The sequence below is a fragment of the Petromyzon marinus genome, chromosome 3 (assembly GCF_048934315.1).
Source record: "Petromyzon marinus isolate PM22_M1 ecotype Great Lakes invasive population chromosome 3, UKy_Petmar_22M1.pri1.0, whole genome shotgun sequence".
Taxonomy (NCBI): domain Eukaryota; kingdom Metazoa; phylum Chordata; class Hyperoartia; order Petromyzontiformes; family Petromyzontidae; genus Petromyzon; species Petromyzon marinus.
This window is the reverse complement of record NC_133669.1, coordinates 9455073-9480779: the sequence shown is the minus strand read 5'-3', so window position 1 is coordinate 9480779 and position 25707 is coordinate 9455073. Positions and strand designations below refer to the sequence as shown.

The 25707-nt window shown below is 50.2% G+C and overlaps 2 protein-coding genes and 1 long non-coding RNA gene across 3 annotated transcripts in view; 1 reads left to right on the top strand and 2 right to left on the bottom strand.

The window, feature by feature from the left end:
* Positions 1-2038, bottom strand: part of MPI (mannose phosphate isomerase) — a 15398-nt gene extending 13360 nt beyond the window's left edge. The window contains exon 1 of the mRNA XM_032973016.2: positions 1937-2038. Coding sequence (XP_032828907.2) covers positions 1937-1952 — 16 coding nt within the window. The 5' untranslated portion in view covers positions 1953-2038. The remainder of the gene's footprint in view (positions 1-1936) is intronic.
* Positions 978-6363, top strand: LOC142930797 (uncharacterized). The gene is made up of 2 exons (XR_012946746.1): positions 978-1095; positions 3858-6363. It is a non-coding gene; the product is annotated as an uncharacterized LOC142930797 (long non-coding RNA).
* Positions 5348-25707, bottom strand: LOC116953131 (tripartite motif-containing protein 54-like). Its single transcript, XM_032973004.2, has 9 exons — positions 24433-25707; positions 14127-14296; positions 12718-12883; positions 11512-11607; positions 10253-10486; positions 8704-8726; positions 8015-8139; positions 7282-7496; positions 5348-6959 (listed from the first exon to the last, which is right to left on the bottom strand). Exons 1-9 carry the CDS (start codon positions 24586-24588, stop codon positions 6858-6860), a joined length of 1287 nt encoding a protein of 428 aa, XP_032828895.1. The 5' UTR covers positions 24589-25707; the 3' UTR covers positions 5348-6857.

Sequence of the window (25707 nt, the reverse complement as noted above, 5' to 3'; positions counted from 1 at the left end):
GTTTGGATTATGGATTCAGGAATCTCACGCCTAAATTTCAGAACCTGCAGTCTATGAAGAGTCCAGGTTATGGATTTAGGATCCTGGAGTCCTGATTTCAAAACCTGGTTTGAGAGTATGGATTACGGATTAAGGTCGGAGTCTCCCAGCCCTTGACTGACTGACATTGACCCTACCCTGACCCCTCAGCCCATGACGTTTAACCCTTGACTAGCGTCATAAACTTGGCCACTCGTTGCAGAGGTATACGATTCGATTCCGGTGGGCCACCCTGGTAAATACTGCGGTGTGTATTCACCGCAAAAACACACTTCCACAACTACGCAACGTCTACTTCACTCAGTGGACGTTACAGACCCCGTGACGTTATTAGCAAGAGCTAGGCCATTGTGTGCCGGCGTCACGACTACAAATGTCTTCAATGACACCGCAAATTCATCACTCAATGGCAGTGGCTTAACTACACGATCAGCTCAGGGGGTGTACGGAAATCGGTCAAGTGTGGCCCCCCAACACTTGATCTGTGCACTTTGCGGAAGCCAAACGTTGCTGCTCCACAATTAAATTAACATGTGGAACGTAAATGAAAGCATTTCCATAATTTGCTTTAATTTAAACCGCGTTTTAATTTGTTTAATGTTTACACTGTTGGAAACAAACCTCATGGTGTGTATACTCTTTGGTTCTATTGGGTAAAGTCACGTAGGTAAAAAATAAAATAACAAAAATCACGACGTTTCGTCTGGAGGACAGTCTCGTCCCTTCACCTGATGAAGGCCGCTTGTGTTGTGGCCGAAACGTCGTGATTGTTGTTATTTGATTTTTTACCTACGTGACTTTACCTAATAGAACCAAAGAGTATGGATCCTAGCAGTCACGAAAGCTTTAAATCTAGACCTCATGGTGAGTGTCAAGTTTTGGCCACCAGGGGGGGCCCAAGGCACCCCCCTGCCCCCTAGCTCGTGACGTTCCTGCCTCAATGGGGGACCTCACACACACCAACAACAACCATCGCCGCCCCCCTCATCTCCGTCCCTCCTACTGCGACACAACTTAGCAAGACGCTGCCGACAAAGATTCTTGAGGCTTTGCTTGGTAAACTAAGCGGGATGACGCATCACAAACCGTAAGCGCCCTGGTGACAGCCGCCACCACCAACTTCGTGGCGAACCGCAGCTGTTGTTGTACTGTACCGTATATGTGCAGTGTGTCGAGTTGCGCTTGGATGTGACGCAAGATAAATGCACATTGTACGTATGTACATTGTATTGTATACACACATACACGTGTGTGTATATATACACACGTGTGTGTGTGTGTGTGTTGACGGAAATGTAGCGGATAGCGCGCCGCGCTACGAACCCGGCGACCCGAGTTCGCTTCCCGCTCACGGCCAACACTCAGTGACGATTATCTGAACCGGTGCTGGGCCTCCCCTAGGTCTACTCAGCCTCAAATGAGTACCTGGTGCGGTGTGTAAACATCGCCACTAGGGAGACAAAGGCGGCCGGGCGTGGTGCTGGCCACCCATCACCTTCGTGTGCCGTGCCGGCCTTGATAGGTGCTCGCTAACAGCACTTGGCCCAACATTCTATACGGGGAGGGGAGGTTGAGGGGTGTCTTTGCCTTGTATATGCGTGTATTGATGTGCGCATGAACTACGTTTGTCACCCGTTAAAAGTATAAATTGCCTCGACAAAACAGATCCCGTAGCGGCCTAGGCAACCCCCCTCGTCGCCTAGATGCTCCTCCGGGTTTCCCTCGTCTCTTCCGGCCGAGCACTCCGATTGCACGGGTCAAGACTGAATTCGGTCAAAGCTGAACCACAAATGCAAACGGCGCGCAAATGACACGACTTGTGAGCTTGTGAACGATGACAAACATAATTATACTCGTAATAATAATTCAGTTATTTTATTGAATGCAAGAGATTCACCTTTAATGTCCTCCATCACGAAATCCCAGCGACTGCTCCACGGTACCGAGACGCCTCCTCCTTGACTTGCCGGCCCGTTCCACGTGACACGGCACCCCCCCCCCACCCCCGTTCCATTCCCCCCCCTCCCACCCCCGTTCCATCCCCCCCCCTCCCACCCCCGTTCCATCCCCCCCCCTCCCACCCCCGTTCCATCCCCCCCCCTCCCACCCCCGTTCCATCCCCCCCCCTCCCACCCCCGTTCCATTCCCCCCCCTCCCACCCCCGTTCCATCCCCCCCCCTCCCACCCCCGTTCCATCCCCCCCCCTCCCACCCCCGTTCCATCCCCCCCCCTCCCACCCCCGTTCCATCCCCCCCCCTCCCACCCCCGTTCCATCCCCCCCCTCCCACCCCCGTTCCATCCCCCCCCCCTCCCACCCCCGTTCCATCCCCCCCACCCCCGTTCCATCCCCCCCCTCCCACCCCCGTTCCATCCCCCCCCCTCCCACCCCCGTTCCATCCCCCCCCCTCCCACCCCCGTTCCATCCCCCCCCTCCCACCCCCGTTCCATCCCCCCCCTCCCACCCCCGTTCCATCCCCCCCCCCTCCCACCCCCGTTCCATCCCCCCCCCTCCCACCCCCGTTCCATCCCCCCCCCCTCCCACCCCCGTTCCATCCCCCCCCCTCCCACCCCCGTTCCATCCCCCCCCCCCTCCCACCCCCGTTCCATCCCCCCCCCCCTCCCACCCCCGTTCCATCCCCCCCCCTCCCACCCCCGTTCCATCCCCCCCCTCCCACCCCCGTTCCATCCCCCCCCTCCCACCCCCGTTCCATCCCCCCCCTCCCACCCCCGTTCCATCCCCCCCTCGACCCCCTCACACTCCCCCCCTCTCCTCACACTCCCCCCTCCACCCCCCATCGACCCCCTCACACTCCCCCCTCCCTCCACTCCACTCCCCCCTCCACCCCCCCGTTCCATCCCCCCCCCCGTTCCATCCCCCCCCCATTCCCCCCACCGCCCCCTCACTCTCCCCCCCTCCACTCCCTCCACTCCACCCCCCCATTCCCCCCTCCACCCCCCCTTACACCCCCCACTCCCCTCCCCATCTTTCCCCAAGTAAAACATCTGAAATAAAATTTTGATTTAAAGCTTTCGTGACTGCAGTGATTCATATTTTATGTTCTTTCGGTAAATTAACGTAGAAGGGAAACAATAAAAAAAACATATTTTTATCACGTAGAAGGGAAACAATAAAATAATAAAAATATAAAACATATTTTTATTATTTTAAAATAATAAAAATATAAAACATATTTTTATTATTTTATTGTTTCCCTTCTACGTGACTTTACCGCAAGAACCAAGAATATCTGAAATTGACTCATGGGGAAACATAAAGATGCGTGCAGGAACTACATGACCAAAACAAAACCTTTCGGTTTTAATGTCATTTAATGTGGATGTGGTGCAATGTGTCCATGTACACAACGTGAACAACACTGCCGAACTGCGTGCGCAGAGCCAATCGAATTTGACAGCAGACACAACACCAAAACAGCTTACATACTCTCCGCAGCATGGCCACACTGCACTGACGGTCCCCAGTAAGGGGCCGTCCATAAATGACGTCACGCGATTTTTGACGATTTTTGACCCCCTCCCCCCATCGTCACACGGCGTCACAAAAAGTCAGACCCCCCCCCCCTCAAATATGACGTCACAAAGCTCTGCCCCCCCCCCCCAAAAAAATAAAACATGCTTCAAATCGCTTTAAACTATTGTCATTTTAGTGCGTATTTAATGTGCCGCTGCACTCTGATGTTGTAGGAGAAAACATTTATTTAAAAGTCTATTTAATTAAGTAGAACGTGTTGTCTATATTTATTTAAAGTTGCGAATTTTGATGTGACGTCACAAATGTTTTACCCCGCCCCCCCTAGGTGCGTGACGTCATTTATGGACGTCCCCGAAGGGTGAAGGAAGTACAGTACTCGCTTGTCAGCTTGGACATGAGAGTTTACGTACGGTGCGCTAGAAGTTCAACACACGTACGCTGAGCCGGCATCATAGCTGACACATTATGTCCAAATCTGGGTGTCAGCTGCCTGCGATTAAACTGGGGCCTCAAGTATCGTGAGCTGATGTTCTCAGCCTGGAACATCAATCGCTGCACAAATAATCCACGACTTAATTGGGCAAATGTCCAGCTGGGAGAAGGAAGCAACGTAGAAAAAAAGTGCAGCATCCACGGTGTGGATAAAAGGTATTTTTTTTAAATGCCCTCGGAATCAGTTTTCTGATATCCCCTTATGTGGGTCCGTTATCGAGCACACTTCTAGATTTAAAGCTTTCGTGACTGCTAGGATCCATACTCTTTGGTTCTATTGGGTAAAGTCACGTAGGTGAAAATAAAATAACAAAACATCACGACGTTTCGGCCACAACACAAGCGGCCTTCATCAGGTGAAGGGACGAGACTGTCTGGAGGACAGCGCTAGAAGTTCAACACCTGATGAAGGCCGCTTGTGTTGTGGCCGAAACGTGATTTTTTGTTATTTTATTTTCACCTACGTGACTTTACCCAATAGAACCAAAGAGTATCGAGCACACTGCCAGAGTTGCGGATGGACACTAAAGCTCGCGGATGGAACAATTGGAATAGAAATTCGAGAAGACGAAAACGATCTGAATGAACCTGCTGTCAACATACACAAGCGATACGTGTGCAGTGCCGAATTATCCTCGGCGCATAATTAGCAGCAAATGCTACGGGCCCCGCGCTTTCAAGGGCCCCGCGCTAAATATTTTCAAGCTATCAATTCCGGTTGAGTGATTCTGCACTTGCTCTATTACTATAGTACTATACTGCCTTAAACTTTATGAACTGATTGGGTGTTTAATGTTAGCGATTTGTGGTATTATCTGGCTGTATAGCAAATGAAAAAGTACAATTACTTTACTATGCAAGTAAAAAAAGTGTTTTAATCTTTGTGGTTTTTTTTAAATCCAGGGCCCCTTTATAACATTCTACAGGCCCCGCACCTAGCTTAATCCGGCGCTGTATGCGTGGCGTGATGTCTCTTTGGTGTTGTCACGTTTTGGGGGTATATTCTCAAAAAGCCTCGTCGCTGTGACCGCTTACATCTCAGCGTGTTTACATCTTGTTGTGCACAGTATTATTAATAGACATTGCTCAAGAGACACGTGGGCTGGATTCACTGGTAAAAACAAAGTGTCGACCTCAACTGCAATGTTACGGTGGTTCAAGAGTGCAGCCACGAAGGTTTATTTAACATCTCCCTACACTAGTGGTAACGCGACGTGTAGATTCCCAATACTCACGGAGTTATCAGCAGATATTTACTGAAAAATAGGCGACACATAACGCGCCTGTGAAAAACGGTGCACAAATCACAGCACACAAGTGGCCCAATGTGTACGAATAACATTTTTTATTAAAACAATCCCAATTATTTCTTATTTTTACTGCTTAATGGCAATCCAGTGTGTGATTATCGCTATTTGGCTCAACCAAAACAGCCGCATCTAGTTTGGCCTCTGCGGCCCGATCGCACGCTGGGAATAAGTGAGAACGAGGCGCCACTGAATGACGGCAGCTGGGCACGGTGACTTTCGCTCCGTAAATATTGCTACGCACTAACGGAAACAATGCATTCTGGGGAAGTTTAAAACAAACATAAAAACCCCGCAAGATACCAAGTTTATATCTGCACGAAAAAGAGATGTTCTGATATAGCTCGTGTCTTTATTTAAAAACCTCTTTGTCAGCTTAAGCTGACGCCGACGGAGAGAATGAGTTATAGATGTATGACCCCTTCATATAATCGAACCTACACAATATGTAAAGAAACAAGGGCGTTTGTATAATTTCAGAAGTGAAAGAACATTAATTGACAAATAGATTTTGCACCCACTTATGTGTGCTTAGGTGCTTGATGAGAAGGTTTTGAGTTGAATTCTCGATCGGTTATTCAATCAGCCCAGCATCCTATTCACGGCACGATAAAATAAGTATCACTTTGTGGCAAGTGAATTGTGGTCATCCCGTGTAGAGACTGGCCCCTGCCATGGGAATGTGGAATTTCCACCTCTGGCTATGGGCCACCTACAGAAGTGAACGCAATCAAATGCTCGTTTGAGCAGGAAGGAATTTAATTTTAACGAACAGTAGAACAACGTTCAGCTAAACAGCAAAGCATTTTCTGGGAAAAGGAAAATAATTCCCTTTAATAAATGTTTAAAAATTAAAATGAATCCACAGGAAGTGTATGCACTTCTGCATGCATCTCATTTGATGTCACCCCTACATCTTACACTGTATTCCCTCTCCACAAGCCATATGACGATTCACCCCTTCAACGATTCTATTAATTGCTATTATTCAGCTTCACGATTCAAATAAATAATCAATTACTCTGTCTCGTTTGCATCGTTGTCCGTATGTTTTTGCATGTAGCCTCTCATGTGTTCCATTTCCCTAAAGGCATGCGCTTAAACATATAATATGTATAAATGTAAATAGTCAATTTCTAGATGCACAATGCAATGCACTAATCCTGAGTACAAGAATTGAATGTAGTTCATTCATCAATTGCTAGTTGCCTCCTCTCCATCGCAATCACTAAAATTTTGACCTCCTTCCCCCTCATTTAACTTCTCCCATGATTGCTCATCAACAACAACAACCGCCATTCGCCACTTTCGCGGTGGCGAATTCACTACGACGCTTGTGCCAGGCTACGTGCACTTTGAGGCCGCATGAAGTGTCGAAGGCTCGCTGGCTGAACAGAAGGTCACGGGACAGGACCAGGTGCCGTGGGTTGACCGAGATGGCTTGGGTGACCCAAGGCGCCGATCCCCACTCTCTGCCTCTCACTCGGGGCGAGATGGGCGAGACGGCGAACACGGCTTCACTGCGATCAGTGCTTGCCAGGGTTGAGCCACGGGAAGGAGAACACGTGCCGGCTGGGAGCCCCCCCTGTGCTGGCATCGGCCAGATGCGGATCCAACGCAGCTTGAGGCTGGGGAAGTGGGAGACGGGGAGTTGGGGAGTGGGAGATTAATAGCGGCAAACACAAGTTGCAGTAGAAACACGGCGGTAGCTGGGTGGCTCATGGGCCAGGGACACTGAGTCAGCAATACCAAGATCCTGGAATTTCATCCGGGTTTAAGCTGCACTGATGAAACCCAGTACTCAAGAGGATGATAACGATGATGACAATGTGAGAATGGTGACGACAATAACACGATGATTGTGATGTGATGAGCTTTATACTGTGATGACAATGATTACGCCGTCAACAATCAGCGATAGCCCCCGACGGTGGTGATGCGTTGACGTACCTCCCCGTCTTCACGGGGGGCTCGCGTCCCTTCCCCCGTCACCCCCTTTACCCCGCTGGGCCCCGCCTGCACCCCGACTCCAACGGCGCCGGCGCCCTGCTCGACCGAGTCGTCCGCTTGCCCATCCTCCCCCTCCGTGTACACCACCTCCTCCACCACCACCTCCTCCTCCTCCTCCTCCTCGTCTCCCTTCTCACCTCCGCCTCCGCCACTCGCTGTGAGACGCACGGGGAAGCAGTTGACACTGGGGAGTTTGTCTCTGGGAAATAGAAATACACTGAAAGACAAGTAAAGCTTTGAGACAGCTGACACGATCGATGGCTAGCGGTGGAGACACATCCAGGATAAGCGGCAATAAAAATGCGATATAGCTGATACTGGAGACGTCCGACACTGAGAAACAGTGGACAGCATGAACAGCTGGCAACAGGAACACAGATCATTGTGACCAACGGCTGTGTGTTATATCCATCGCTGGATGAAGGCCTGGCAACATATTCACCCTCCACCGTGGTCTCGAGATGCCGTGAGTCCATTCCGCTCCTGCACAGACGCTTATTTGCGTCGTTCCATCTCTGGCAGTGCTCGCTCGTTCGGCTGCTGTTCCATCGCCACCAATTCTCGTCCATCGGCCGTCATAGCTTACGGCGAAGGGAATACGGCCGATGGACGGGAGAGGTGAGACCACCAGGTGTGCTACGGCGAGGGGGGGACGTGACCGTGCTCTACCCACTGCTCAGGAAGGTGATCCTCCTCAGCAGGGCCTCCTCCTGCTCGAAGCTGGCCATGAATCGGTCCATGTTCTCGAAGCCCGGCTCCATCTTCTGGATGTGGTTCGCCTGGGACGACTCGATGATCCTGCGTGGAGACACACGGCCGGCGTGCTTTCCGCGAGCGTCGAGCAATGGGCCAACCCTCCTACCCCTCGTCACGTCGTCTCACCATCAACAGCATCATCATCAGAATTATTGTTGGATCACCACTCGCGTCATCATGATTGACATTATTGTTTATTAATGACCGTTAGCTGTGCCGTGGTGTTGCTCTTTCATGTCTCCCTGCCCTAACCAGCCCAACACCACCCCCTACCCCGCCCCACCATTTCACCCTTTAAATTGCATTTAGACGCTATATAGTTGCATTTTTTTCGGAATTGTCACTTGTTGAGTGTGATCTCCATCGTTGTCATCACGCTCATTGTTACGTCATTGTCAATATCATCGGCATCTATGACATCACTATGATCATCACCAGCAACAGCAGCAGCGTTATAATCACATCACATTACATCATCATCACCATCGTGATTGTTATTATATTTGTAGTCTCATTATCATCATTTTAATTGTTATCATGACTATCCATTACCAGTATTATTATGGTCATAATCATCATTATGAATAACACTTAAGATGCACTTACTTTTGAATGAGTGGCTTGGCATTCTGATAAGAGAGAAAACACACACAAAATTTGAAGATTGATATTGATACAATAAATACTTGCAAAGGGTACCAGGAGGGATTAGAAAGGTACAACACAATGCTACTGATGAAAAGACGAACATAAATTAAGTAGTGCGGCCTGGAAGCGTATTATTAAATAATACACATTACATTTTGATTTAAAGAATTACTAATCTTCAACTCATTACTAATCATAACCAATGACTGATTACTAATCGATTATATAATTACAATACCCCCCCCCTCCGCCTCTAATCACTGCACCTGATATGAGTTAAGTGATGACGTCACCCTGCTGCTCTATATAAAACCGGGAGCAAGCGAGGGCTTTACCATTCTGGCGAATTGCCCGATGATGCTGGATGTATTTACCAGCGAAACGTCGTACTCAAACTGTAAATGTGGATTCACTCTTCAACACACCGGTGGGCTAAAGTAGTGAATCATTTGTCTTTTGTCAACATGACACTTTTTTTGCTGATTGGCCGTGTCGGGTGGTGGAGGGTTACGACACATTTATAAATAAACGCGATCTAACCCAAAAACCTTTATTATGAATAATATTGGTCGCGAAAGCCTACGTGTTAAACTGATAAATTAAGTAACGTCGAGGCGATATATTTACGCTGAGTCACACACATACCCGGAACACATAGTTCAGAGAACAAATTCGAGTTACAGAGATCATACTGCCTGCAAAGCAGGATAAGGGCACTTTGGGCAGCATGCACCACGGCTCTAAGGAATGAGGGCCGATGGCGGCAGTGAGAAGACATCGACCACGCAGATGAAGTGATGACGAGATCGGCTCATGTGCAGGACTGTGGCGGATTGTAGAGGTAGGTGAGTTTGTTATAAACTAAGCAATTTTTTTTTAATTTTGCCAGGTAAGGCCCACTGAGCTCTCTAGCTCTTTTTAAGGAGCGACCTGGACATAATGATAGCTCGACCATGTGCCTTTTCACGTGGAAATCTATATCAGTCAAATGCTCTCAACGCATGTTTCTAAATATGGAGATAAAAAAAAAACGGAGGACCCGGAGAAATATTCCCGAGACCACGGGGAGAGAGACGTGCAAACTCCAAATACATAGCAGGCGTCAGGGTCGGGATCGAACTCACGACCTCCTGCACAGCAGGCGAGGGAGTTAACATCTCGCCACCACGGCGACCCACGGTCATTTGTTACATCCGGTGACTGTGCAGGTCGGTGACGGCTTGTTGAGGCCTTCATCCCACAGCGGGTAGATCATGGCTGATGACCGTGGCCTCGCATGGTAGGCATGAGCCCTGTGGCGAAAGGAATGAAATTGGACCCCCCTCCCCCTTCCCCACCGTTTGCCTTATCCCCCCACTTCGTAGCCCGGCATGTGAGATTACTCGGTGCGGTTGGACGAGCCAGCACGCTCCACAGCGTCACAGCTGCTGGCTGATGATGGTGACGACGACGAAGATGTTGTTGTTGAAAGACTGAGAAGACGACGCCGCCGCCGCCGCTTACTCACCTGCAGGAAGAGTGCCATCTCGGGCTCCTCCATGGACTGCAGGGCGTTCTCCACGAGCTTGGAGGCCACTTCCAGGTGCTCGCCGTACTGCCGCATGTGGGTGCGCAGGCGCTGCATGCGCTCGTCCTGCTCGCGCGTCACCGCCTGCAGCATCTCCTGCTTGCGGTGCTCCAGCACGGCGTACAGCCCGTCAAACTGCTCGCACAGCATCTGCTTCTGGCGGCGGCTGTTCGCCTGCGAAAGAGGTGGGGGGTGGCAGAGGGTGGCGGGGGGGGGGAGCGAGGCAAAAGGTCGAAGGAGAAGTTGCAGGAGATGGAAGAGTCAACACAGGGGTTCCAGAATGGCCATGTTGGAAGTGCTGAGTTCAGGTACTGGGTCTGCGTTTCTTGGTGGATTTGTAATGACATTGATTTGGCAGTGATGGGATTCTGGGTTGGAGTCCTGGGTCTGGGTGTCTCTCTTTGGCGTTCTCATGAGCTCAGAATGGCTCTGTCCGAGACACTGATGATGTTCTGGGTTTGAGTCCTCGGTCTGGGTGTATCTCTCGGTGGATTCATCATGACCGAGTCAGAGATACTGAACAGTTACCACTGAGATTCTAAGTTTGAATCTTGGCTCTGAGTGTGATCTAATTTTCTTGTAGACACTAAGTGACAATGCTTTGTCACCTACTTTGGATATTTTCTTGCTCTGAGAATTAAAAAATATCGGCGAGATGTTATCTGCCTTGCCTGGTATGCAGGAGGTCGTCAGTTGATCCCGACCCTGACGCCTGTATAATTGAAGTTTGCATATTCTCCCCGTTGTCACGTGGTTTTTTTCTCTCCAGATCCTCCGGTTTTTTGCTCCATATTTAGAAACATGCGTTTAGATTATTTGGCTGCTATAAATTTCCACATGATAAGCCACTTCTTTGAGCTATCATTTGTGGCCAGGTCGCCTCTGAAAGAGAGCTAATAGTTCAGTGGGCTTTACCGAGTAAAATAAAAAATAGTTTTGTTTTGGTTTCCCTGTGGCTAGGGCATGACTTGAAGGGATCTCAATGGAATCTCTGATATCTCATTTCACGGAACATTAGCGCATGGGGCAAGGTGCTGCTGACTGCAAAAACCTCCAAACGAATAAAAAAAAATTTCACGATGCGAAGCCAAGCAGAGCTGAGCTTTCGAACGAAAAAATTCGAAGATTACAAAAGAAAAGACAAACGCGTTTCCGAGACGAGTCGGCAACGCCGAATAAAACGTGGACTGCGACCGCACCTCCAGCGCCTTGCAGGTCTCCTCCATCTGTCCGATGACCGCCTGCACGCGGTCGTTTCCGGCGACGAGCAGGGCGATCCCGTCGCTCAGGTCGCCCTGCGCGTGGCGTGTGCGACCGGCAGAAATGGGGTGGGTGTGAACGGGGGGGGGGGGGAAGAGAGAGAGATTGATAGCACTCATTGACGCGATGGGATGTGCAAAGCTTTGTGAAAGCCACTGCTGGATGAGGGCCTCGCAATGTCGTGCAGCTGGAGGGAACTGTTGGACCACGCATGCAAGTATGTTGAACTTTTTTCGCGCCGTACCAAGCCAACAGTGCTAATCGGAGGTGGTCGGTGTGGGTTGCTGAATGGGGGAGTAGTGTGCCAGGAACGGGTTCGGATATCACTCACCACGGTGTTGGCCTTCAGTGGGAAAAACAAGTTCATAATGCACTGCGTTAAGCACTGCACCACCGCTCCACCCCCTGTGTGCCTATGTGTGTGTGTCTCTCTATTTGTCTCTGTGCGAGTCTCTCTCTGCTTGTGTGTCTCCCTGTGTGTCTCCCTGTCTATGTTTTGTCTCTCTCTTAAATTTAGCAATCTTTGGAAGAATGTAATCAACCAGGTGGGGTGTTGACTGTTTTGTTGGCCGACTCTCTGTGTTGTATTGCATTAAAGTTCCCAGTTTACTAAGTTTGTTTTCTCATTCATTTGTACCTGATGATGGTTGCTTGTGTTGCAATCGAAACGTCGTTTTCTATTATTATTTAATTTAATTTCTTTCTACGTGACTTTACCGAAAGAACCAAAGAGTGATTCCTGCAGTCACGAAAGCTTCGAATCTAGTTTGAAGGATAATGGTCTTTAATTACCCAGGGCAGCCTCACACTGAGCCTCAAGACACTTTGTCAGGAGGGTCCCTGTTACTTTTGTTTAGAACTGTCCTTCCCTAGCGCCTCCGATTAGCACGGTTGGCTACGTGCGGTGCGAAATAAGTTCAATATACATTGAGACACTTGGTCATTGCCACGAACGAGTGTTGGGCTTAGTGTGGGAGGAAACTGGATAACCCAGAATTCATTGATTGATCGTAAGGGGCGCGTTGTTGTGACCTGCGACACATTCACAATCAGCGCCCGCTGGCCCGCAACCCCGCCGCTCCCCCCCCTCTCCCGCACCAGCCAGTCCGGCACCCCTCTACCCCCAACCCACAGATGTAGATCACCTTCTGCTTCTTGTAGACGGTGCCCAGTGGCGCCACCTCGCATCCCGTGTGGGCCCCGAACACCTTGCACATGGAGCAGGTGGGCACGCCGCACGTGATGCAGTAGATGTTGATCCGCTCGTCCTCGTGCTCCTCGCACATCGGCTGGTCCGTCTTCTTCATGGGCCTGCCAAGTGCATGGGGGAAGGGGGAAGAGGGGGAGGAGGGGGAGATTGGGGTGAGGGCCAGGGCAATGGCGGTGAAGTGGCCAGGGTAGGTGACACATGCGCAAAGTGCACCCAAGGATGATGTGTTGTCATCCTCGGTGGCATATTTAGAAAGTGCAGCCAAAGAGAATGGCATCCGTGTGGGTGGCACGTAAACAAAGTGCAACCGCAAGGCAATGTCCCACCTGCCATGGATGATACATTCACAAAGTGTGCCCATTGCGAGTGTGTCATCTGCCTGGGTGGGCACATTTACAAAGTGTACCTAAGGCCGCCGTGCCAACATTGGGTGACACATTTACAAAGTGCATTGCGAAACAAGGTCATGTGCCTGGGTGGCACATTCAGAATGTGCACTCAAATACGCTTCCTCTGCCGATTGCTCGGGGCAGTTGAGGAGCATGCTCACAACAGGCAACAAGAGTTATTTTCTTCTAAATCAACAACGTAACTTGTATCTATAATTACAATTCTGAAAACCAGAAATAGCTTGAAAGAAAACAGAACATCAAACACCGTAGTTCCCATCGTTTGATGCGTACCAGTGGGGTGTGTCCAAGTTGTTTACGACTGGACTTTAAAACCTAATTAACTTAAATAAAATAAGACTCTAAAACAACAGTTTTGTGATTAGTTGTGGGGCTGTGGCCACGTTACAGCCGGGACGTAATCACGCGAAGCGGACAGAGTGCCGCTGCGAGCGATGTCACTGCAGTGCTATAATGGTGTGCGCGTTCGTCACTTTCAAGTCTGTTTTTTTTTATCTCAGTCGCAATGCTTCATGGGTCGTGTGCGAGGGAGGGATTTTTCGCCTTGTCCCTTAAGTGCTGGAGCGTGTTGTTACAAACAGCCCTCGCCGCAGTGCAGCCACACAATGAATGGATGTACGATCTGCATGATGAGGTTGTCCCACACTTGGTGGACTCCTGCTTGTAGATGTCGGTGTTGTTCTCCACGAGTCAATGAATGAATAAGGAATTGAGCAATTGAGCGTACGATCTGTGCAATGGACGAGTGAGTGAGTGAATGGACGATGTGCATGATGAGGTTGTCCCAAACTTGGTGGACTCCTGCTTGTAGATGTCGATGGTGTTCTCCACGAGTAAATGAATGAATAAGGCATTGAGCAATTGAGCGTACGATCTGTGCAATGGACGAGCGAGTGAGTGAATGGACGGTGTGCATGATGAGGTTGTCTCGCACTTAGTGGACTCCTGCTTGTAGATGTCGATGATGTTCTCCACGAGGAGGTTGCGCTGGAGCCCGTAGACCCCGTGTCGGTCCAGCACCACCTCGTGCCGGCACGACGGGCAGCGGAAGCGACCCCCGGAGCCCACGCCCGAGCTCCGAGACTGCCAGAACGGGTTCGACGCCTGTACGAGGTGTGGGGAGCGGTGGTGCAACGGTTAGCGCGCTGCGCTACGAACCCGGCGGCCTGAGTTCGAATCCCGCTCACGGCCACCAACATCCGCGACGATAATCTGTACCGGTCCTGGACCTCCCCTCGGTCGACTCAGCCTTAAATAAGTACCTGGTGCGGTGTGTAATCATCGCCACTGGGGAGACAAAGGTGGTCAAGCGTGGTGCTGGCGACCCACCCACCCCCTTGTGTACCGTACCGGCTTCCATAGGTGCACGCTAACAGCACTTGCCCCAACAGTCTGTTAAGGCTATACGGAGGACTTTTGTCTTTGTTTCGAGAGAGACGGGGAAAGAGCGGACGTAGAATCTAGAGCGACAGGGAAGAGACGTGCAGGTACCGGGAGAAAGAGACAGAGAGATCGAGGGAGACGGGGGATATTGGATGTGGAGAAACGAGGACGATAAGGAGAGACACGTGGAGCTTGAGGATATTGGAGACAGCGAGAGATAATGAGATAGCTCCAGACATTGGTTAAGGGATTTAGAAAGGGAGACAGGATATGGAACACAAGAAGACAGGGAGACACATGCGGTGACGTGGAGAGACAAGGAGAGACCTGGAGATATGAGATACAGCGAGACAGAGGAATTGAGGAAAGAAACATATTTAGACGAAGGGAGACGAGGGGGGCATGAGACAGAGACAGGGGACGGAGTGAAACGGGAGACATGAGACAAACGAGACGGGCAAGGTGATAAATAGTAAGACGTGCAGAGAAAAGTTTTGGAGAGAATACGAGGCAATTGTAGAGAGTGCAGTACAGCATGTAGGATGCTAACGTATCCGTGTGGGTATGTGATTGGGATCTCCTCTTGTGTCTGGAATTTTCTCCGGACGCTTCACTTTTACTTCCGCACAAAATAAAAAAAATGATTGGCCAAACATTGCAATGCAAGACCCTCGCGAAAAAATAAGTCCCGAGACTTGGTGAAGCTTTCCTGGATGAAACGAATTAATTATTAATAATAAAAAAGTGAGTGCAAGCATCTCTCTCTGCTCAATGGAGGGGTTGGACAGCGGCTCATCTCTGCTGGAGGCTTAGGGCCAGTGGTGGAAATTCCGCATTCTCGTTTGCCCACAAACGTGGTCGTGATTTTTATCCAACACGAGAAAATCCTGCATACCATAAAAAACAATTTTACGAAAAAAAAACCACACACACGGAAAGACAGACACGTGTACAAAACGAAGTCGGTCTTCGTGCGTGATGCGCAAAAAACATCAGCGGATAATCATAATGATGATAATCGTGAATATTTCTTCGTTATCTAATAGCGTCGATCACGCCAATTGCGTCTCAAAACGCCAAACGCTGCGAACCGCACTGCCACCCGTTTGGAGGAATTGATGAGAAGGATACAAATGTATTTGCCAGTAAACACTTAAGCTCCTGACAACAGCCAAAGTCCACATAACAATAATAATGACAAACGCAATCGTAAGTTTTGACTTTAAACAGCCTCAAATATTCAAGCAGCACCCAGAACACTGAACACCGCGAAACCCGAGTAGCCGAAGAGCTGCATTGTGGGTCCGCTTGCCTTGGGTCACCATCAATCTAGAGACGTGGGGACCGCTTGCCTTGGGTCACCAATCTAGAGACGTGGGGACCGCTTGCCTTGGGTCACCATCAAACTAGAGACGTGGGGACCGCTTGCCTTGGGTCACCATCAATCTAGAGACATGGGGACCGCTTGCCTTGGATCACCATCAATCTAGAGACGTGGAGACCGCTTGCCTTGGGTCACCATCAAACTAGAGACGTGGGAACCGCTTGCCTTGGGTCACCATCAAACTAGAGACGTGGGGACCGCGTGTCTTGGGTCACCATCAAACTAGAGACGTGGGGACCGCTTGCCTTGGGTCACCATAAATCTAGAGACGTGGGGACCGCTTGCCTTGGGTCACCATCAATCTAGAGACGTGGGGACCGCTTGCCTTGGGTCACCATCAATCTAGAGACGTGGGGACTGCTTGCCTTGGGTCACCATCAATCTAGAGACGTGGAGACCGCTTGCCTTGGGTCACCATCAAACTAGAGACGTGGGAACCGCTTGCCTTGGGTCACCATCAAACTAGAGACGTGGCGACCGCGTGCCTTGGGTCACCATCAAACTAGAGACGTGGGGACCGCTTGCCTTGGGTCACCATCAATCTAGAGACGTGGGGACCGCTTGCCTTGGGTCACCATCAATCTAGAGACGTGGGGACCGCTTGCCTTGGGTCACCATCAATCTAGAGACGTGGGGACCGCTTGCCTTGGGTCACCATCAATCTAGAGACGTGGGGACCGCATGCCTTGGGTCACCATCAATCTAGAGACGTGGGGACCGCTTGCCTTGGGTCACCATCAATCTAGAGATGTGGGGACCGCTTGCCTTGGGTCACCATCAATCTAGAGACGTGGGGACCGCTTCCCTTGGGTCACCATCAATCTAGAGACGTGGGGACCGCTTGCCTTGGGTCACCATCAATCTAGAGACGTGGGGACCGCTTGCCTTGGGTCACCATCAATCTAGAGACGTGGGGACCGCTTGCCTTGGGTCACCATCAAACTAGAGACGTGGGGACCGCTTGCCTTGGGGGACCATCAAACTAGAGACGTGGGGACCGCTTGCCTTGGGTCACCATCAAACTAGAGACGTGGGGACCGCGTGCCTTGGGTCACCATCAATCTAGAGACGTGGGGACCACGTGCCTTGGGTCACCATCAAACTAGAGACGTGAGGACGAATGACAGCAGCGGCAGCGGTGTGACAGAGAGAGAGTGAGGGACAGAGACGACTCTAACTCGTACGGAAACGCAGCACAGTACAGGACTCCAGCCTCACACCCATCTCTTAGCAACCACCAAACTCCAGGCTCACACACACCCATCTCTTAGCAACCACCAGGCTCACACACACCCATCTCTTAGCAACCACCTGGCTCACACACACCCATCTCTTAGCAACCACAAGGCTCACACACACCCATCTCTTAGCAATCACCAACCACCTGGCTCACACACAAACATCTCCTAGCAACCACCAAGCTCCAAGCTCACACACACCCATCTCTTAGCAACCACCAGGCTCACACACACCCATCTCTTAGCAACCACCAGGCTCACACACACCCATCTCTTAGCAACCATCTGGCTCACACACACCCATCTCTTAGCAACCATCTGGCTCACACACACCCATCTCTTAGCAACCAACAAACGCCAAGCTCACACACACCCATCTCTTAGCAACCACCAGGCTCACACACACCCATCTCTTAGCAACCAACAAACGCCAAGCTCACACACACCCATCTCTTAGCAACCACCAGGCTCACACACACCCATCTCTTAGCAACCATCTGGCTCACACACACCCATCTCTTAGCAATCACCAACCACCAGGCTCACACACACCCATCTCTTAGCAACCATCTGGCTCACACACACCCATCTCTTAGCAACCACCAGGCTCACACACACCCATCTCTTAGCAACCACCAGGCTCACACACACCCATCTCTTAGCAACCACCAGGCTCACACACACCCATCTCTTAGCAACCACCAAACTCCAGGCTCACACACACCCATCTCTTAGCAACCATCTGGCTCACACACACCCATCTCTTAGCAATCACCAACCACCAGGCTCACACACACCCATCTCTTAGCAACCACCTGGCTCACACACACCCATCTCTTAGCAATCACCAACCACCTTGCTCACACACACTCATCTCTTAGCAACCACAAGGCTCACACACACCCATCTCTTAGCAACCATCTGGCTCACACACACCCATCTCTTAGCAACCATCTGGCTCACACACACTCATCTCTTAGCAACCACCAAACTCCAGGCTCACACACACCCATCTCTTAGCAACCATCTGGCTCACACACACCCATCTCTTAGCAACCACCAAACTCCAGGCTCACACACACCCATCTCTTAGCAACCATCTGGCTCACACACACCCATCTCTTAGCAAACCCCTGGCTCACACACACCCATCTCTTAGCAACCATCTGGCTCACACACACCCATCTCTTAGCAACCATCTGGCTCACACACACCCATCTCTTAGCAACCACCTGGCTCACACACACCCATCTCTTAGCAACCACCAGGCTCACACACACCCATCTCTTAGCAACCACCAAACTCCAGGCTCACACACACCCATCTCTTAGCAACCATCTGGCTCACACACACCCATCTCTTAGCAATCACCAACCACCAGGCTCACACACACCCATCTCTTAGCAACCATCTGGCTCACATACACCCATCTCTTAGCAATCACCAACCACCAGGCTCACACACACCCATCTCTTAGCAACCACAAGGCTCACACACACCCATCTCTTAGCAATCACCAATCACCTGGCTCACACACACCCATCTCTTAGCAACCAACCACCAATCACCTGGCTCACACACACCCATCTCTTAGCAACCAACCACCAATCACCTGGCTCACACACACACCCATCTCTTAGCAACCAACCACCAATCACCTGGCTCACACACACCCATCTCTTATCAACCAACCACCAATCACCTGGCTCACACACACCCATCTCTTAGCAACCAACCACCAATCACCTGGCTCACACACACACCCATCTCTTAGCAACCAACCACCAATCACCTAGCTCACACACACACACACATCTCTTAGCAACCAACCACCAATCACCTGGCTCACACACACACCCATCTCTTAGCAACCAACGTCGACCTCTCCACTCTTCCAGAGTGGTTCATGAAGTCCATCAAAATATAAAAAACCTGTCGTGGAAAAAAACCGTACAGCATCTCTGAAGCCACTTTAACCGTGGCTAAACAAAGGGTGATGACATTAACATCGTCACGCCGCATGCTAATGCCCGACTCATTATGAGCGGTAGGGGCAGGGAGGGGAGGTGTAAAGGACGGGGGAGGGGGGGATCATTGGGGGGGGGGGGGGGGGGGTTGCGGGGTTATCGTCGGCTGGCCGAGATTTGCGCCGTCCAAACTTAGTCGGCGTGGCAGCGGACGACGGCCGCGCAACTGCGAACTAAATCGAGCGCATTCCGTAGTGGAGAGGGGAGGAGATGGAATCTCGTATCCCCCCCGCCCCCCACACGTTGAATCCAGAGAATCTCTTCCCCCAATGCGTATCGCCAAGTCTCCCCATTTTCCATCGTCATCCTTCGGAATAAGTGTCGCTTTTATTGCCAGAAAAGGGCAAAACCTCGATTGTTAGTTATCATCGTTTTTGGCGGCGAAAAGGTCTCACGACATGTCTGCTCACCCCGAACTATAAATACTCTGATACGTACATTATCTTTGTTCTGTTCGCCTTTTGGCGTTGTCTGGTCTAACACTGGTGAGGCGAGGCCACAAAGAAAGCCGTCTCTGGTGCAGGGCCAGTCAGTTTCAAGGGCAAAGCAAATATTATCAGTGGTTTGTTAGCATGTTTCGCCACAAGCACGTGTGGTTAATGCAGACTTCAAGCCTTGCAAAATGTTTCTATCTGTGCGTTTGAACATCTTAACGCCTGTTCTATTATTCGGTCGAAAGTTTGCTTGGAGAAAGTGGATTTGATGTCCATTCCAAAATAATTGGGATGGAAGTCGTGGGAAATAGCGCGACCTAATTCAACCTCGGGTGTTAAGTCGACTCACTTTTAGCACCTTCCAAGGTGGAGGTGTGTTTCTGTAGCGGCCACTCCACCGGTCTTGTACGGCTGTGACTTTACGATTCGTTTAATTGACTTGAATACCGCGCGTTTAGTTTGTGTGCAAGTACTTCTCCTGTGTCGCCTGACACGCGTGCTCTCACACCAAGACACCCACTTTCACACTTAAGGGCCGGTCATAAATGACGTCACGCACCTGGGGGGGGGGGGGGTCAGACATTTGTGACGATGTGTGACGAGGGGAGGGGCGGGGGTTGAGAAATGTGACGTCACATCAAAATGCGCAACTTTAAATAAATATAGACAACACGTTCTACTTAATTAAATATACTTTTTTTATAAATGTTTTCTCCTACAACATCAAGAGTGCAGCGGCACATTAAATACGCACTACAATGACAATCGTTTAAAGCGATTTGAAGCATGTTTTATTTTTTTTGGGGGGGGGGAGGGGGGGCAGAGCTTTGTGACGTCATATTTGAGGGGGGTTCTGACTTTTTTTGACGCTGTGTGACGAAGAGGGGGGGTGGGGATAAAAAAAATCGTCCCAAATCGCGTGACGTCATTTATGGACGTCCCCTTACTACTGCTGCTCGCACTACCATGGACTCACTCACAATGCACGCGCTCACACTCACGTTGACACTCACACGGTCACACACACTCTGATTCACACACACAATCACGAGCACACACGACACACTTTCACACATTGAACGGCGCTCTCTAACACCACAACAGACACACAAGAAGACACACCCAAAAGTTGAGTTGCCTTTTTTCACAAAAAAACTATCCATAGCAACGAAATTGCCCCAATAGCCCAATGCAGGAGACGTAGGCTTTAGCTACCAATATTATCTATCCATAGTTAAAGGTGTTTTGCCCATAATGGAGGTGTTATTTGGGTTAGGTCGCGTAAATATAAATGTGTCGTTAAAACTGCCACCACCCGACACAGTCAGATAGTAAGGTTTGTCACGTAGACAAAACATGGCAATTAGTTACAAGTTCAGCACGCCGGTGTGTTTGAGAGTAAGCCCACAGCATTTACAATTCGAGTACGACGTTTCGCTGGTGATTACAACCAGCCTCATCAGGTGATAGCCATATTCTGGCCATTGCCACATTCTGACTATTGGCCTCCTCCACTCAACAGGAGTCCTACCAGACACAATGCGGTGGATGGGGACCACCATGGAGACGAGAGGCTCGTGAGCGAGACTCACCAGATGTCCTCACATCGAGGAACTCAGTGAGCAGTGTCGACCCGTTTCAATCCCGGGTGGCTGAAACCTCGATTTGATCGCAGGATCTTAGCCGCACCGGCTCCAGTGTCTCTCACGCAGCCATTGTGGATCCGTGAGAGAGACAAAGAGGGACACCCGAACCCAGGCAAGGGATCAAGAGACCAGGATTCTCAGTCGTTCTGGCTCAGTGCCTCTGTGGCATTGCCATTATGAACCCCATGGGCAAACCCGTCACTTTGAAATAACTTTTAGCTAACTTTATTTACATTTATTTGATCAAGTAATGCCCACTGAGCTATATAGCTCTTTTTTCAGAAGCGACCTTGCCACAAATGAGAGCTCAACGAAGTGGCTTATCATCACGTGGACACTTATAGCAGCCAAATACTCTGAACGCATGTTGATTCTAAATGTGGAGAGGAAAACCGGAGAACCCGGATAAAAATAAAATAACACACAAACTCCAAATATACAGCAGACGTCAGGGTCGGGATCGAATCCACGACCTCCTGCATACCAGGCGAGGTAGTTAACATCTCTCAGGGTCACAATCGAACCCACGACCTCCTGCATAGCAGGCGAGGTAGTTAACATCTCTCAGGGTCACAATCGAACCCACGACCTCCTGCATACCAGGCGAGGTAGTTAACATCTCTCAGGGTCACAATCGAACCCACGACCTCCTGCATACCAGGCGAGGTAGTTAACATCTCTCAGGGTCACAATCGAACCCACGACCTCCTGCATACCGGGCGAGGTAGTTAACATCTCTCAGGGTCACAATCGAACCCACGACCTCCTGCATACCGGGCGAGGTAGTTAACATCTCGCTACCGTGGCACCCATGATAACCGTCGTATATACGAGGGTACAGACGAGTATATTGCACGCGTAAAGGTCACGTGAGTTCACGGATCTTGAGCAACATGCCTTCAATTACGTCCCCCAGAAACTATTCTTACTGACGCAGGCACACGAGTTTAGAAACTGACCACAACAAGACTTCCCAATAAATGGGTTATAATTTTATCGATCCCCAGAGGAATGATTGGTGCCACTTTGTAGGAGGTGGCAATGCAGTGTGGTTGGACCTATGAATAGATGTATTTGCCGTAGGAATGTGGAATTTTCGTTTGAACCCAGGCACACTTGAACAATGCTTTCCAAATGCTAAACAAAAGACGTGTGAGTGTGTGTAATAATGTACACACACTGGCATCCCCCAGAAGCCTACATCGACTGAACATGACACGAGTACATTCATCGCTGCAGTGTCTAACGTGAGCACTGGGGACACAAAGGCGGCCGGGTCTGGTGCCAATTATCACGTTTGGGCTACGTACTGTGCGAAAAAAGTTAAACATACGCACGCATGTGATGTACATGATAACACGTGCTTCTGTAACACCCCAGAAGCACGCATTTAGAAACATGCGTTTAGAATATTTGGCTGCCATGCATTTGCACATGATGAGCCACTTCCAGAGCTATCAGCTTGTGGCCAGGTGGCTTCTGAAAATAAAACACAGCTTAGTAGTTCAGTATTGTCATGCACGTGACCCCACGTCTGCATCTTACTTTCAGTATAGTACTGCACATGTACCCACGCACTGACAGTGCATGCGGTGATGACAGCTCGGCTGCATGCCACACCAACCACCTGAACAATGTCAGTGGTGTGACTACAGGTGGACCTTGCATAACATGTACGCGTGTATGTGCGTATGTATATGTGTGGAGCGGTAGTGTAGCGCACTGCGCTACGAACTCGGAGCGCCGGATTTGATCATCTGAATCGGTTCTGGGCCTCCCCTAGGCCGACTCAGCTTCTCAATGAGTACCTGGTGCGATGTTTAACAAAAACACATCGCCACTGGAGAAACAAAGGCGGCCGGGCGTGGTGCTGGCCACCCACCCTCTCGTTTGCCGAGCCGGCTTTCATTGGCGCTACTCACTCACAGCACTTGCCCCAACAGCCTGTTAAATACTCTTAGGGCGATCCTTGTCCACTTTGTTGTCGTTAAACCCGCCACCACCCGACGCAGTCAATTAGTAAGATTTGTCACGCAAACAAAGCATGGCAATTCGTTACTAGTCCAACACACCGGTTGCGTGTTGGAGAGCGAACCCACTGCAACGTTTGCAATTCTATTTACCGTGACACTTCGCCGGTAATTACAACAACAACCAACGTCACCAGGAGGCCAACCAGAGTTGTAGAGAAATCCTCCTATTCATATTCTTTGGGTCTTTCGGTAAAGTCACGTAGATAGGTTCAAAGAAAATAACAAAACACTACGATTCAGGAAACAGGAAGAAATCCTCATGTTTCGGTCTGTAACGACGCGATCGAATTCCCCCCTCCTCCAAACCCCTCTTATATCATGGTTATTGGTCGCGAAAGCCTACCACTTATTAAATCGTCAATAGAGTTTGACCATCGATTATCCGGCGGTCCTGGGTCGATCCGGCGAAACCGCCCCAAAGGCTGTCACCACCAGTCCGACAATCGTCAAACACCATTCGTGTAAAGAAGAGTGGAGTAGTAGTCGTAGGAGTAAACTAGGCACAGCATCACGCCGTGCAGAATCTTCGAGATGTTCGTGGTCAGTATGGTACAGTAAATATGGTAACTTTATACAGTAGGATATCTTGTTGTTGTTGTCTGTTTGTATATTTGTTTATGCCAATTTCACATCGTAAACACATTTAAAACACACGCACAAAATGCATATACACAACACCTAAAACAATGTTACGCAAGAAATTGCCAAAAAATATTTTTTTTTTATAATCATTTCGTGATTATCCGGTGCTTTTGAAAATCCGGCGACCCCTTCCCAGCGGATAATCGATAATCACCTTGCGGTGGAACTTCACTTCTACTGCAGACTTTGCACCCCTTTGGGTTCTCAATCGTTAACATGCTTTACAATGTGACTAAACACACACAGGGTTTGCTCAAACAAAGTAGTTGTACTTACGTGCCCGTCCTTAATTTGTGTTTCGACGATTTACCTTCTAATAAAATAAATATGCCCATATCTCGCCCACCCCCCACCCCCCCAGAAAGGGCATCTAGCACCCCCAGGGGATGCCTGCACTCCAAGTTAAGATCCACGAATCTATTGTAATGCCAAGATGATGGATGGGCCAAGTACCTGGAAGATGTCGTTGGCGCACTTGCGGCACAGGTTGTGTTGACACGGAAGGATGACCACGGGCTTGGTGAACATCTCCAGGCAGATGGGACACGTCAGCTGCTTCTCCAGATTGTCCATCGCCTGCGCATCCCGGAATCCCGGACTAAAGTCCATGGCCTCTTCTCCTTGACTCTCTTGCCTCACCTGCCTCTCCCTGCCTCCCCCTGTCTCCCTCTGCCTCTCCTGTCTCCCTGTCTCCCCCTGCCTCTCCCTGTCTCTCCTGTCTCCCTACCTCCCTGTCTCTCCCTGTCTCCCCCTGTCTCTCCTTGACTCTCCTGCCTCTCCTGTCTCCCTGCCTCTCCCTGTCTCCAACTGCCTCTCCCTGTCTCCAACTGCCTCTCCCTGTCTCCCTGTCTCCCCCTGCCTCTCTATGTCTCCCTGCCTCCTTGTCTCTCCTGTTCCCCTGTCTCTCCCTGCCTCTCCTGTCTCCCTGCCTCTACCTGTCTCCAACTGCCTCTCCCTGTCTCCAACTGCCTCTCTCTGTCTCCCTGTCTCTCCTGTCTCCCTGTCTCACCTTGACTCTCCTGTCTCTGCCTTTCCTGTCTCTCCTTTACTCTCCTGTACCTCTGTCTCTCCTTATCCTCACTTCGTGTTTCTTTCTGTCCTGAGCTTCTCTGTCGTTTCCTCCTCCTCTGTGCGTCTATCAATGGGTGTCTATCTTTGCGTGTGTCTCTATAATAATGGCTGTCTGTGTCTATCTCTCAAAATGCTCTAATTGTCTGTGTAAGTCTATCAAGACTCGATGTGTGAGTCTCTTTGTGTTTCTGTTTGGTATGTGTCTATCGATCTCTGTTCCTCAAATCTCTCCTCTCTCTTTTCGCTCTCTCAAGATTCTCTCGATCACTCCATCAAGACTATTTGTGTGTCTCTCTCTCTGTACGCACTGTCTCAGTGTCTCATCAATTCAACCCCGCCTGTCTGTGGCTCACTGTCTTCTCTCTCCTCCACACTCACTCTCTGTCAATCTCTCTCTCTGTCTATTAAACCCAAACCTTAAAATGTCAGGCAGAGCCGCTACAACACAAAACCGAACTCCAGGCTGAGACTTTATTGTCTCTTAACGCTATCGACGGAGCCCGCTGGGAGTGTCACTGGAACACTGCTCTCGATCTGTGCAGGCAGCTGCTGCTCTCTTACGCTCATCCTCTACCCCGACCCCCATCACGAGGCTGTTTTTAGCTCGTCGGGACGTCAGGAGTTGCTATGTGTGAATGTTTGGGACGGCGAGAGGGA

Bases quoted from the DNA above. Each gene is read 5' to 3' on its own strand.
- LOC116953131 (XM_032973004.2), bottom strand. From the start codon at position 24,588: ATGGACTTTAGTCCGGGATTCCGGGATGCGCAGGCGATGGACAATCTG. The intron at 14,297-24,432 runs GTACTTGGCCCA...CACCTCGTACAG, and splicing joins GCGCCAACGACATCTTCCAG to GCGTCGAACCCGTTCTGGCA. The intron at 6,960-7,281 runs GTACGTCAACGC...CCACTTCCCCAG, and splicing joins CCCCCCGTGAAGACGGGGAG to CCTCAAGCTGCGTTGGATCC.